Raw genomic sequence first — 13,157 nt, forward strand, 5'->3', positions numbered from 1 at the left:
TGCGCTTTACCGCCACCACCTGGACTGGAGGAGTGTAGGATTTCTCTAAAAACGTTAACCCCAAATAGACATAATGACTCTAAGCCTCGACCTCGCTACATTCTGATTCCAGATTTATAATTTGTGACTAGTGTAACATTCGAACATTTGATTATATGTCAACAACATGTGAAAATACGTGAAAACTAAATATAAATATAAATATATGTCCTGTGCAATAATTTGCCAGACTAGTCAGAAGGATGTGCTTGTATTTCTTGACACAGATATTCAGGAGGTGTTTGAAAGGATGTCTCATTTCCAAAATCTCATACAGCTTCTAACTATATTTGGTTTTAATGCAGGGAAGAGTGCTGAATCCTGCTTCACACAGATAGGAGCTTGCAAATGGGATAATCATTTAGTGCACACAAAGCAGCATCTGGGAACTCTGGTTTCTCAGGTATCAGTCAATTTTTTTTTGAAAATGTGAATCTCTGAACACTGAAAAAAACTTCCATAAGGTTAATTCAAAATAAATAAATACAGATGTGTGTATATTTCAATATTTTCAATTTTTCAATATTCATTTTAAGAGTTCACTGGGTTTTCTCTCATCCAGAAAAGTGGCATTAAAAGGGATGATGGAAGCTAAATGCAAAGAAGAAAAAGAGAAGGCAAAAGAAGAGGTGAAGAAAGCTAGAGTAAGGAGTCTAACACTTTTATAAATGAAAAGGATGAGCTTCCAGCAGTGTTATGAGTGATAAAATTCCCAGAGACTCTTTCTCCTGAGAACTTAGCTGAAGTAAAGACAGTTCTGATGGAGGAGTGGGACATTCAGATTTTTTTTTATTTTTTATTATATGATGTTAGCAGCTGTGAAGAGATGATCAGAGTCTATCACCAGCTTTGGAGAACAGGTTACTTGTAGCTCCACCCATAGTCTCAAATTGTCAACAAACAATATGTCTCTCATTTGAAGCTGCATTCTTTACTGTGACACAAAGACAGAATGCTATGGGTCTAAATCTAACGTCCTTATTATGTTATGTACAGATGAAGTTGTTTACTTGGCACATATGAAGTGCTCACCTCCAATGTGAGGTGAGAGGGGAGACCTTGCCCCTGGTGGAGAAACTTAAGTACTGCATCTTATTCACAAGTGATGAAAAAAGAGAGGTTGAGATTTATGAATCGGGTCAGTGGTGACACTCTGTAGAACCCTGCAGACTCTGGTGGCAGCCGTATTTTTTGTGTTCAACCTCAGCCCTGCTAACACACTCTCTGTTTAGCAGTCAATTTATGCCCCTAACCTATCCTATGGTTACAAGCTGTGGGTAGTTACAGAAAGAATAAGGTCATGAGTACAAGTGCCAGGGACACGGTGGCTTAGTGGCTAGCACGTTTGACAAAAGTCATCAGCCTCGTTTTGTTTTAGAATCAAGTATTTGAATAGTATTTTACTACTTGTGACCACCTGATAACCTCTAGAGAAACTCCTACTTATGTGAGTTATGTGATGCGAAAGAAGGATATGAATGGTTCAGGGTTTGTACTTGTTGGAAACCAGTGACAAGATGGTGTGAGTGGAGCAAGATGTCATTATGTTATCTTGCCAAGGATCACGTCCAGATTTATGGTTTTTTTTAATGGCAGTTTGTAGTGGCCTTGTACCATACAGCCTCTGGGTCAACCAGGACACTACCTAATCTCCTACATTTTCTGGGTCAGACTTCTCAGGCTCCTGCAGTGCTGTTAAGAGTAACATACTGTGACTGCTCCCCTGATGAGTGGATGGTGGTCTGTTGAGATCAGGTAATTTTGCAGTCACACGTGCCTTCACTATGCAAGCAAACTTCTGAACTCTGGGGCAACTGAGCATGCTGAGTCCCGCCCCCCGCCCAAAACAACATTGAGATGTGGTTGTAGTACAACCACACTCTGAGTACACACTGTGAGTACACACTGTTTATTGGCTTCACCTATCATCTTAACAATTGTAAAAGCAGTAATTGCTGAAGTCTATAATGGATACACTTTGTTGTGGGGCTCAATTTGCTAGTATGCAAAAAGTTAAGTCAGAGAGAGTTAAACCAGACTCTTCCGTTGAGATTGCATTTTTAAGTGTTCTTGTTTGGAAGTGTTCTTGTCTGCTTTGAAAAATGGTGTTACACATTTTAGAAAGTTGCCAACATGCACCATGATACACCATGACGTGAGACCCTGTTTCACTACGTGTTGACCATAAGGGGTCTAGTGGCATCAGTTAGAGGGGGGTGTGGATGTCAGTGGGGGAATCTGGTAGCTCTTGAAGTAGGCTTATTTCATTAATTATTAACCATTAACTAGTTATTGTCTCTCTGAAAACAAAACAAAAAAATGCTGGACATGTAAATCCACCTACGAAAACAATGACTGATAACTTAAATGAGTCAAAATAAAAGTGTGCTGTTGCTTTTTCTCCTGCCAGTAGCTGTCGGAAACTCTGTTAAGATGTGATATGTGTGGCTGGACCAAGGTTTCAGCAAGGTAAGATTGTACACGTCAAACACTTTATCTGCTGGACGTCTTATGCAAAATAGTCCGTCTTGATAGTCACATGGACTGATTTCCCTCTCCACTTCCTCAGAGACAATTTTTTGAAGTGCATGAATTATGAAGAGAGAAAAGGAGACAAAGATCAGCTCATTACATCAATACGTAATGTAATTAATGACAAACTGTTGCATATCTAAAGACCCCTTTAATGGCACACGATAGTTGCCTTCCTCCAAGTGTTTGCCTCACACCTCCAGGGTCGGGGGTTCGATTCCCACCGTGGCCCTGTGTGTGTGTGTGTGCATGTTCTCCCCGTGCTGTGGGGGTTTCCTCCGGGTACTCCGGTTTCCTCCCCCAGTCCAGAGACATGCATGGTGGGCTGATTGGCATGTCCAAAGTGTCCGTAGTGTATGAATGGGTGTGTGAGTGTGTCCTGTGATGGGCACCCTGTCCAGGGTGTACCCCGCCTTGTGCCCTATGCTCCCTGGGATAGACTCCAGGTTCCCCATGACCCTGAAAAGGATAAAGCAGTATAGAAGATGTATGGATGGATAAAGAATGTGGTGAAGGAGATGTGTAATTGTTTTTGGTAAAATGTTTCGGTGTTTAAATTCGTGTTGTGCATGTTGTGTCTTTTATTGTGAGTTTGCATGGCTACTACCTTGGCCAGGTATTTCTTGTAAAAGAGAATGGGACTTCCTGGTAAAATAAAGGTAAATAAATAAAATTGAGAGGCAGACAGGCATGTCCTGACTATTGCCTGTTTCCTGCTTATGATTTTGTCTGTCGATTTGGATCTGAGTTCTAGCTTTATCAATAAAGCTTCTTTACCCTGCAATCGCATCCATTCCTGACGCCTGATAACGGTGATATGTGTTGAACAATTAGCACACAGTAAATCTGTCATACCCTTTCACCTGTATCACATACTTACAGGGCAGCTGTGGCTCAGGTGGTAGAGCAGGTCGTACACTAATCGTAGGGTGGGTGGTTCGAGCCCAGGCCCACATGCCTCCACATGCTGAATTGTCCTTGGGTGAGACACTGAACCTAAGGCTAGTACCTTAGTGTGTGTGAATGGCTGTATGAGAAACAGTGTAGACCCTTTGTAGAACCACTAAGGGTAAAAGGTGTTATATAAGTGCAAACTATTCACATACTTATGAGCAGACATATTTGACTTGGTGAGCATCTGTTAGATCACAGATTTCTTGCTGTGGTGAGTCCCCAGAACTTTCCATTAAATTACATATGGATATGATATGGTTTATTTGCAATACTACACCAGTCATTAGAGACAGGTTACACAGACAGATAACATCCTGGCTATTCAATATCCTGCTTCAAAACAACACTAGGATAAAATCAGATTCTAACAGCATCTTATACAGAGAGCACTCTCTTTTAGCCATAATATGTTTAGTACAGTGGATAATATGGATTGAGCTGCAAAATGCCCCACAGGCTGGCACTACCTAATAGTAAAATAAGTATGCTGGACTGTGCTGGTTTTCTTACTTTTCCTTGCAAAACAAGATTTTGGTGATGCAAAAGCACGTCTTGAAGAAAATGAAGTTGGAAAGCACTCTTCGTGACATACGTAAATACAAAGGGATTTTGCATAAAATGTTTTGAAAAATGAAACTGTTTAGCATAAAATGTTTTGCATACTGAGGACTCTGTAGGCATTAAAGCTTCTAAACAGTCAAAATCTAACCAGACAAAGACATTGCAACCCTTCAGACTACAGGTACACTCTGTCATGTTTTTATTATTATACACAGTGCTTGTTTGGTTACGGTTTAACAGCTCTTTCTCACCCTTAAAACTGATTTTTTAAACTTGTGTTTTAAACTTATTGTTGTGTAGTTGTGTACATATATATGAATTATTTTGAATGGATAACAATGTTGTAAGAATTCTATTTATTCAGCTCATATTATTACCTATCAAGTGCTGTTGCTATCAACAACATCTTAAGGCTTTATTAAACTCACTGTTGTGTAAATTTATGTAACAACAGCAGGTTTGGTGCATGAAAAAAAAACTGTCCTGGAATTAATGAATAAATGTGAATGAATATCTATTGTCTTAATTATAGAGCAGCTGTATATTAGATGTTTAACAGCACTATCTATGGTGAAGGTGTGATACGTTGTGATATGTTTTGCTATTCTGGAGAAGATCATACAATAATCATGGCAAAAGGTTTGACAAAGTTCTTCCCAGTACAATTCGTGTAATAATGAGATTCTGATAATGAGATGAGATGAGAGATAATGAGATTAACTTTCACTGTTTTTGTCAGTGTATAAATACAAATTTGAATTTAGTTAAACTTTTTTTTTTATACTTCACAGGTTCTCATCAGTCATGAAGCCAATATTTTTCTGTCTCCTGTGTCTAAGTGGTGAGTGTTCTCATAAAGTAGCTTTCTGTTGATGAACGAAATGATTATCTTTCAAATCAGGAAAGAAATCAAATTCATATAATCAATATAATGTATTCATTTTGACCTGGTCTACTGGGAATTTCAATAAAATAAATTATAATACAATATACTAATAGGTTTTGATTAATTATAACTATCAGAGTGATAATATATAGGAAGGATGGTAAGTTGAAATAATCAAATGTGAAAAAATTATACCATTACCATTATGCTATACAGGTATATACAGTATAATGATGTCGCACCTGACCTTTCTTTTGATGTATGCAACCAAACACAGTTGCCAATATTTTATGAAAAATTAGAGTCGCCTGCAGGAAAAAGCTGCTTAGACAAAAGATTAAAAAAATTTCAACATGGATAAATAGCATATGTAGTTAGTGGCTGTGTTACCGGTGATTTATAACCGGTACCGGTTATAAATCGGTGTATTTGTAACACTTCCTGTTACTAATATTTTTTAAAATTCTAACAGCCAGGAACACTGGCACTGCCCGGTACATTTATGTGGCTATTTCTAAGACTTGGTATGAAGCTCAGAGCTACTGTAGACAGTATCACACAGACCTGGCCACTGCAAGGGATGCAACAGATAACTCAATTATACAGGGAAAGATCACTGTGCCTGCATGGTTTGGCTTGTTCAGAGACACCTGGAAGTGGTCAGACCATACCAACGTCTCAACTATTACCTGGATGTCTGGACAACCTGATAATGCCCTGGAGAATGAAAACTGTGCTTCTATAAATAATGGTCAGGTTGCTGATTCACAGTGTGCAGATGTTATGCCTTTCTTCTGTTACTCAGGTGAGATAAAGTTTTATTTACTCTTGAATATATTCTGTATTTGACTAAAAGTCCATTTTAAAGTGCTTTGAGGTGCTAGACAAAGTAAAGTTACTATTATTATTATTAACAAAGTAGCACTTTCAAATGAGTTAGGATTTACGCTGTATATGCTAGTATTTGCTTTAAATCAATCAAAATAGTCGTATTAGGGTGTTAAATCTATAACACTTATTATACAGTTTACTACGGAGGTAAATATATATACATATATACAGTCAGACCCATAAGTATTTGGACAGTGACACAATTTTTGTAACTTTGCCTCAGAACACTACCCCAACGGATTGGAAATGAAGCAAGATGGCCACACCTGGCCATGAAACTGCTTATCTGTCCATTTTCCAATTACTTTTGAACCTGTGAAAGTTGAGAGACTCACAATTTACCAAAATTGTGTCACTGTTCATGGACCTGACTCTATATCACTCATCATCAGTTTAATGGCTAAACTGCTGCTAACAAAAGCCAAAGATGGAGTTGTCCATGTTTTTTTCCACTTTGTGGCTTGAACACACATAGGTTAAAGATGATGCAATTCTCACGTCCATGTTAAGCTGAGCGCAGTGTTGGACTACTTTAAATAACTCTTTAAAAGGTAATGGAACTTTTGTGTCTGTGTTTTCTCTCTTTTAATGTTTCTATATTAATATGTTCTTCTGTCTCCAGTGATAACGGGCAAAAAGCAAATCATTAGCGTGAAGGTCCAGTCTACTCAGGATGTGAATGATCCTGAAATTAAGTCAGCCACCTTGGAGATGGTAGGTCTCGTCCTCCACACTTTTAATGTACAGTTGGTTTCTGTTTACGTAACCCAGAACCTGAGTCTTCTTGAAGCTGTGACACAGCAAACTCTATATTATAATCATAATATGACAGAATTTTGAATTGAAGATAATTCATTTTTTATTCAGTTTCTGTATGATTGACATGAACCTCACAACTGATTAGGATCCTTATCACATGATATATAGTAATGAAAGTTCTTTATGTTCTACGGATCAGTCAGAAACTAAAGGCTCATGGGATGGCAGAGATCATCTCAATAAAATGGCGAAAACAATCGTTTCAAAAGGCCAAATAACATCATAAACATAATTCTACAAAATGATAAATAGCATATATTGTATAGATCAGACTAAGATAATACTTTAGCTATGACTCAAATTGTATACTTCTGACATCTACTAGCTAGTGTGCAAATAGTGTCTGTTTTCTTTTTAAATTTAATATTCATCATATAATGGAAGTCACACACACACACACACACACACACACACACACACACACACACACACATAAACACAAACACACACACACACACACACACACACATACTTTATATATGTTATATATATATATATATATATATATATATATATATATATATATATATATATATATATATATATATAATGTATATGTATGTCATGTATCAGGAAACTCTGGACTCCAGTTCCCATCAGCCACTGCACTGCACTAAATGTCACATGACCACCTGCACCTGATTCACGTTTCTGTTAATGAGCACTCTTGTGTTTATATAGCCACTGTCTGCACTGTTTCTCTGTGTTTTGTTTTCTTAGACTTCCGTCTTTCATGCCATAGTGTTTTGTCTAGTTGTCTTATTGTCTTTGTTTTGTTGTTTGTTTCATAAATGTTGTATACTGCGATTGCTTCCGAGCCCATCTTTGATTCGTGACACACACACACACACACACAAACACACACACACACACACACACACACACACACACACACACACACACATATATATATATATATATATATATATATATATATATATATATATATATATATATATATATATATATATATATATATATATAATCTTTTAATAATGTATTCTTACAGGTTATAACAAAAAACAGACATAACATCCTCATGTTGGTGGTTCTAATGTTGAACTACAGACCAATGAGCTGAGTGGATAGTGTCTGTCCTCCCGACACACACATCTGTAAATAATGTGTCAATTATATATACTGTACTATACTTCCCATATATAATAAGAGTTTTTTTGCTCTTAACTGTAACCTCAGTGATCTTAACTACATGATTTACCCTTTTAGTTCTAAAATTTTTTTTATATAATAATAATAATAGAAAGCATCACAAAGTCTTTATCTTTCTCATAAGTACCTCTCTTTGTTTCTCCTGGTGTCCCAACATTGTCAGGACATATTGATGCTTACATTTACAAAAACAAAAAAGAACTTCGTCATGCAGCAAAACACACTGCTAATCCAACACAGGACTTCATCAGGGGAAATTAATTATTCAAATGTCAGTTACTCATCTCACAAAATGTTTTGAACCGAAATCACAAACGAGTGTGTTTTATTCTACAGAACTAGTTTATTGTAACGGGAGTTCAATATAAATCATTTGAAGTGTGTATTCAGTCACAATGTATTTAGCAAATGAATCATAAATAAAGCGTTTATAAATATCTCCTGTTCCTGTTATTATTTACCCCAAATAAGAATACAGGATGTGTGTCTATGTGTGTGTGTGTTTGTGTGAGTGTGCGTACGTGTGTGCGTGTGTGTGTGTGTGTCTATGCATGTGTGTTTGTGTGAGTGTGCGTACGTGTGTGTGTGTGTGTGTGTGTGTGTGTGTGTGTCTATGCGTGTGTGTTTGTGTGAGTGTGCGTACGTGTGTGTGTGTGTGTGTGTGTGTGTGTGTCTATGCGTGTGTGTTTGTGTGAGTGTGCGTACGTGTGTGTGTGTGTGTGTGTGTGTGTGTGTGCAGGAGGATGTATTTTACCCTACTGTACAGTGTAAGGCACTGTAAAGGGCTGGCCCACATTCCATTAAAACAAGTTCCACTGGTTTGGTTTTCGGTGCCAGAGTCACAACAGCTTGTTAGTGAAGAGATCAACGTAACCCACAGTGAGTATCTTTAATCTAAAGCTATAATATTGTAAGTATTGTAACTGTCATGTGTGATGATTGTATAATACAATTACATGGTTACTGTACTGTAAGTCTGTGTTTTAGATTAATTTGACTTTTACTCACTATGTTTAAAAGAAAATCATTTTCTGTAGTCACACATAGTCACAAGCTTTTTAATGCTTTGACTATCGCCCTGCTTTCTCACAGTCTCTTTCCTGAAATGGTTCGTTCCGGTAATGAAATCTGTTTCCCTCGACACTTCTCTGACCACTTTGGAACAAAAGTCACAAAACATTTTGTGTGTGCAATAATCATACAAGACAGGAATTTTTAAGACAGGAATTTTAAGACAGGAAGATTTCAGATGCCTTTCTGCACTCGGGCGTTTATAGATTGACACGGAAAGATGATCCTCTGTGTCTCCATAGTTTTCTCTCTCTCTCATGCTGGCACAACTGGCGCCTGATTTTTTATTAGCAGGTGTGCTATCAGCATTAGTGTGAAAATGCATGTATGATTCCATTACTGCTAAGCTAACACTGTGAACTTACAGTAAATAATTTTTTTCAGACATTCCCCGAGGGCATCGGTTTTCTGTAGGTCTGTCAGCTGTTCCTTCATACCCTGAATTTCCTGTTCTGCCACATCCTAAAGATATGTTATTCAAGTTAGAGCTAGTGACTGGAAAGGCCATAATAATAATAAGAAGAAGAAGAAGAAGAGGGAAAATTGCATGAATGTGCAGAGTTACAGACGTTCCTAATAAAGTGGCCAGTGGTTTTAAATATCCCTGTTAATAAATGTGAGATTATTTGATGAATTAATGACGTGTGTGTGTGTGTGTGTGTGTGTGTGTGTGTGTGTGTGTGTGTGTGTGTGTGTGTGTGTGTGTACAGGAAAAGTCATTAAATCCAAAATGAGTCTTTCTGGGGTGCAGGACAAAGAGAAAGATCAAAGGTGAAGGATTAATCCGGCTTTGTGAAGGCGTACAGTATATACTCTCACATTAATCTACACTAATTAGATTAGACTCATGTGAGCATGTATGTATAATGATTAACTACTTAACGGAGTAGCTCAGTGTCCTGAGAACCAGGCTTGGCTCAAGAAGTTTAATATCAACTGACAAGGAATAAAAGACTTGAGTATTGAAAATAATGAGTTAAATAAATATAACGCTCACTGTAGAGAAATATACATGATGGAAAAAGGAAAAGTTAATGGGGCACAAAGATGAGGGATATGTAAACTAATGACATGTTCTCACAGAGATAAAACATTTTATATTGCTGATATTTGAAAAAAGTTATATTTAAAACTGTTTAATAATTATAATAAATATTATTTCCTAATAATTAATACCTTTGAATGGTTTATGTTAACCCTTCCTTTTCCAACAGTGTAAATAAATAGATTATGGCTCTTCATAGGCTCACAGGTAGAATTCGTGTGTGACATTCCTGCTTTAGTCTGATCATGAACATGGCTTTGGAATGAAAAAAAAAGCATGAGCTAAATTTAAATGAAAAACGACATATTTATTAATGTATTAATTAATTTATTCATTATTATTGACTTAAGGAGAGGTCAAAATATTATGTAATGGAAAAGACTGATATGAATTATATATATGATATATTATTAACATCTGAAATTGTCATGTTTGCTTTAGTCTGATGGAGGTTGAGAGATCAGACTCACCTGAACCGAGTCATGTGTCTATGAGCCGGTCAATGAACCCTCCATATAACCTGAGAGATAAAGACGATTCTACTGATCTAGGGTAAGGATGATGTGAAGGTGCTCTCAAAAGAAGATAAAACATTTATCCCATCCTTTTAATCTTTACTCTAGTTCTGTTCATAGTAAAATATACATTTTATACATTATACATTCATCTACTGAATATTTAATATAGAGTCCGCCTTTAATTAGCATGCTCAGTCTAAACCTCCAGGACTGTTTCCTAAATTCCCAACAGTGTGTTTCCTGGTCTGATGGAGGTTGAGAGATCAGACTCACCTGAACCGAGCCATGTGTCTATGAGCCGGTCAATGAACCCTCCATATAACCTGAGAGATAGAGACGATTCTACTGATCTGAGGTAAGGGTGATGTGATGGTGCTTTTTTTTTTTTGGTTGATGTTTTGTTTTTCATTGTTATTTCATCATTTTCATCATCTCTCTCTCTCTATATATATATAAAACACACACACCAAACAGCCATTACATTAAAACCACTGACAGGTGAAGTAAATAACATTGATTATCTCATTACAATGGCACGTGTTGGGGGGGGGTGTTTATTAAGCAGCAAGTGAACAGTCAGTTCTCAAAGTTGACGTGTTGGAAGCAGGAAAAATGGGCAAGTGTAAGGATCTGAGTGACTTTGAGAAGGGCCAAATTGTGATGGACCACCGAAATTTCCTACAATGGGCACGTGAACATCAGAACTGGACCATGGAGCAATGGAAGCAGTAGTCTGATAAATCAGGTTTTCTTTTACATCATGTGGAGGCCGGGAGTGTGTATCGCTTACCTGGGGAAGAGATGGCACCAGGATCCAGCGGAGGCAGTGTGAAGCTCTGGATAATGTTCTGCTGGGAAACCTTGGGTCCTGGCATTCATGTGGATTTTACTTTGACACGTACCACCTGCCTAAACACTGCTGCAGACCAAGTACACACCTTCATGGTAACAGTGTTCCCTAATATCAGTGGCCTCTTTCAGCAGGATAATGCGCTCTGACACACTGTAAAAATTGTTCAGGAATGTATTGAGGAACATGACAAAAAGTTCAAGGTGTTGACTCGGCCCCCAAATTCTCCAAATCTAAATCCCATCGAGCAACTGTAGGACATTCTGGACAAACATGTCCGATCCATGGAGGCCCCACTTCACAACTTACAGGACGTAAAGGACCTGCTGTTAATGTTTTAGTGCCAGATGCCACAGCACACCTTCAGAGGTCTTTTGGAGTCCATGCGTGGAAGGGTCAGAGCTGTTTTGGCAGCACAAGGAGAGGGGGACCAGCACAATATTAGGCAGGTGGTTTTAATGTTCATTATTATTTTATGTTCATTTATTATCGCCTAATACATTTTTCATACAGAAATTACCTTGCAGGTTTCACAATTCAAACTCCACTGATCGGTTCCTTAATTTTTTGCTCTTACAATACATGTCCTAGCAGAGGGTATGCCATCAGACACACCTGAAATAGCCGTATGTCCATAATGAGTGACTTCAGACTTTATAATACACACACAGGCTCAGCAGAATGCTGTCAGTTCAATTAAATTCTATTCAATTTTATTTGTACAGCGCTTTTTACAATGGACATTGTCTCAAAGCAGCTTTACAGAAGCATATAAACACAGGATACGGATATTAAATGTGTGAATTTGTCCCAATCGAGCAAGCTGGTGGTGAGGAAAAACTCCCTAAGATGTTAGAGGAAGAAACCTTGAGAGGAACCGACTCAGAAGGAACCCGTCCTCATCTGGGTCACAACAGACAGTGTGAAAAAGTTCATTATGGATTTATATGAAGTCTGTTTGGCCTTAGAAGCAGCCGTAGTCCCAGCAGTCTGGAGTTGGAGTAGATGAGAGCGCCATCCAGAGGCAGGGCATCTGAAACGGATCAGGCCGGTCCGGAGAGGATCAGGATCTCTAGTATCTCCATAAAATCGTGTGTGGCTCGGCAGAAGGAGAGAGGGAGAGAAAAGATTGGGAAATAATTTTGCTCTACACTATTGTTTCTCTCCACTCAGCACACACCACACACCACACACCACACAGGGTAAAAACAGAGCATCATTAATAACACACAGGTGGATGCATCTTCACAGAATAATCCATTCCTTTCTCAAACACTTCCATCCGCCATTCACAAACTCTGCTAAACCAAGTCCCTGCTGCCACAGTGTGCTGGAACAGGGAAACAACTGCATGACGCTGCAACTCCCAGAAACTAACAAGGAAGGATTTTGGCTTAAATCTGAATGGAATTTTCATCTGAATGTTGTGCAGCTTTCAATAATATTTTTTCCTGTTTGCAGAACGCAAAAGGAGGAATCAAGAGTAATCAGCATAAATCAACTGAAATCGTTACTCAAGGTGAATGTGTAAATATTTTGTCCATGCGTGTGTGTGTGCGTGTGTGTGTGTGTGTGTGTGTGAAACAGTATTTGACTATGCACATTTACAAAATTCTACACTATGTAAAACAATGTGCTCTTGTTTTTTTTTTTTTTGGTGTAGCTTTCTTTATTTAAAATATTAGTTATTTTCAGTGTGTATCACAGTGTGTTTAATCAGAGAATAAAAGATTTCCGGTGTATCCAGCCTGAAAGCACCTTGCCCTTAAAGGTGAACGCTTGTGTTTAAAGGTGCTGGTTTAGACACAATTTAAAAAATAT

The 13,157-nt window shown here is 37.9% G+C and overlaps 1 protein-coding gene across 2 annotated transcripts in view; it reads left to right on the forward strand.

Annotated features, from left to right (window-relative positions):
* Positions 1 to 8,606: 8,606 nt before the first annotated feature.
* The window catches only part of LOC108266868 (NACHT, LRR and PYD domains-containing protein 3), a 20,236-nt gene continuing 15,685 nt past the window's right edge, over positions 8,607 to 13,157 (forward strand). For both annotated transcript variants that reach the window (XM_017470677.2, XM_047155809.2), the window contains exons 1-5: positions 8,607 to 8,731; positions 9,634 to 9,694; positions 10,410 to 10,520; positions 10,719 to 10,841; positions 12,798 to 12,855. In XM_017470677.2, coding sequence (XP_017326166.2) covers positions 9,654 to 9,694; positions 10,410 to 10,520; positions 10,719 to 10,841; positions 12,798 to 12,855 — 333 coding nt within the window. In that variant the 5' untranslated portion in view covers positions 8,607 to 8,731; positions 9,634 to 9,653. The remainder of the gene's footprint in view (positions 8,732 to 9,633; positions 9,695 to 10,409; positions 10,521 to 10,718; positions 10,842 to 12,797; positions 12,856 to 13,157) is intronic.

The sequence above is a fragment of the Ictalurus punctatus genome, chromosome 6 (genome assembly GCF_001660625.3).
Source record: "Ictalurus punctatus breed USDA103 chromosome 6, Coco_2.0, whole genome shotgun sequence".
Lineage (NCBI taxonomy): Eukaryota > Metazoa > Chordata > Actinopteri > Siluriformes > Ictaluridae > Ictalurus > Ictalurus punctatus.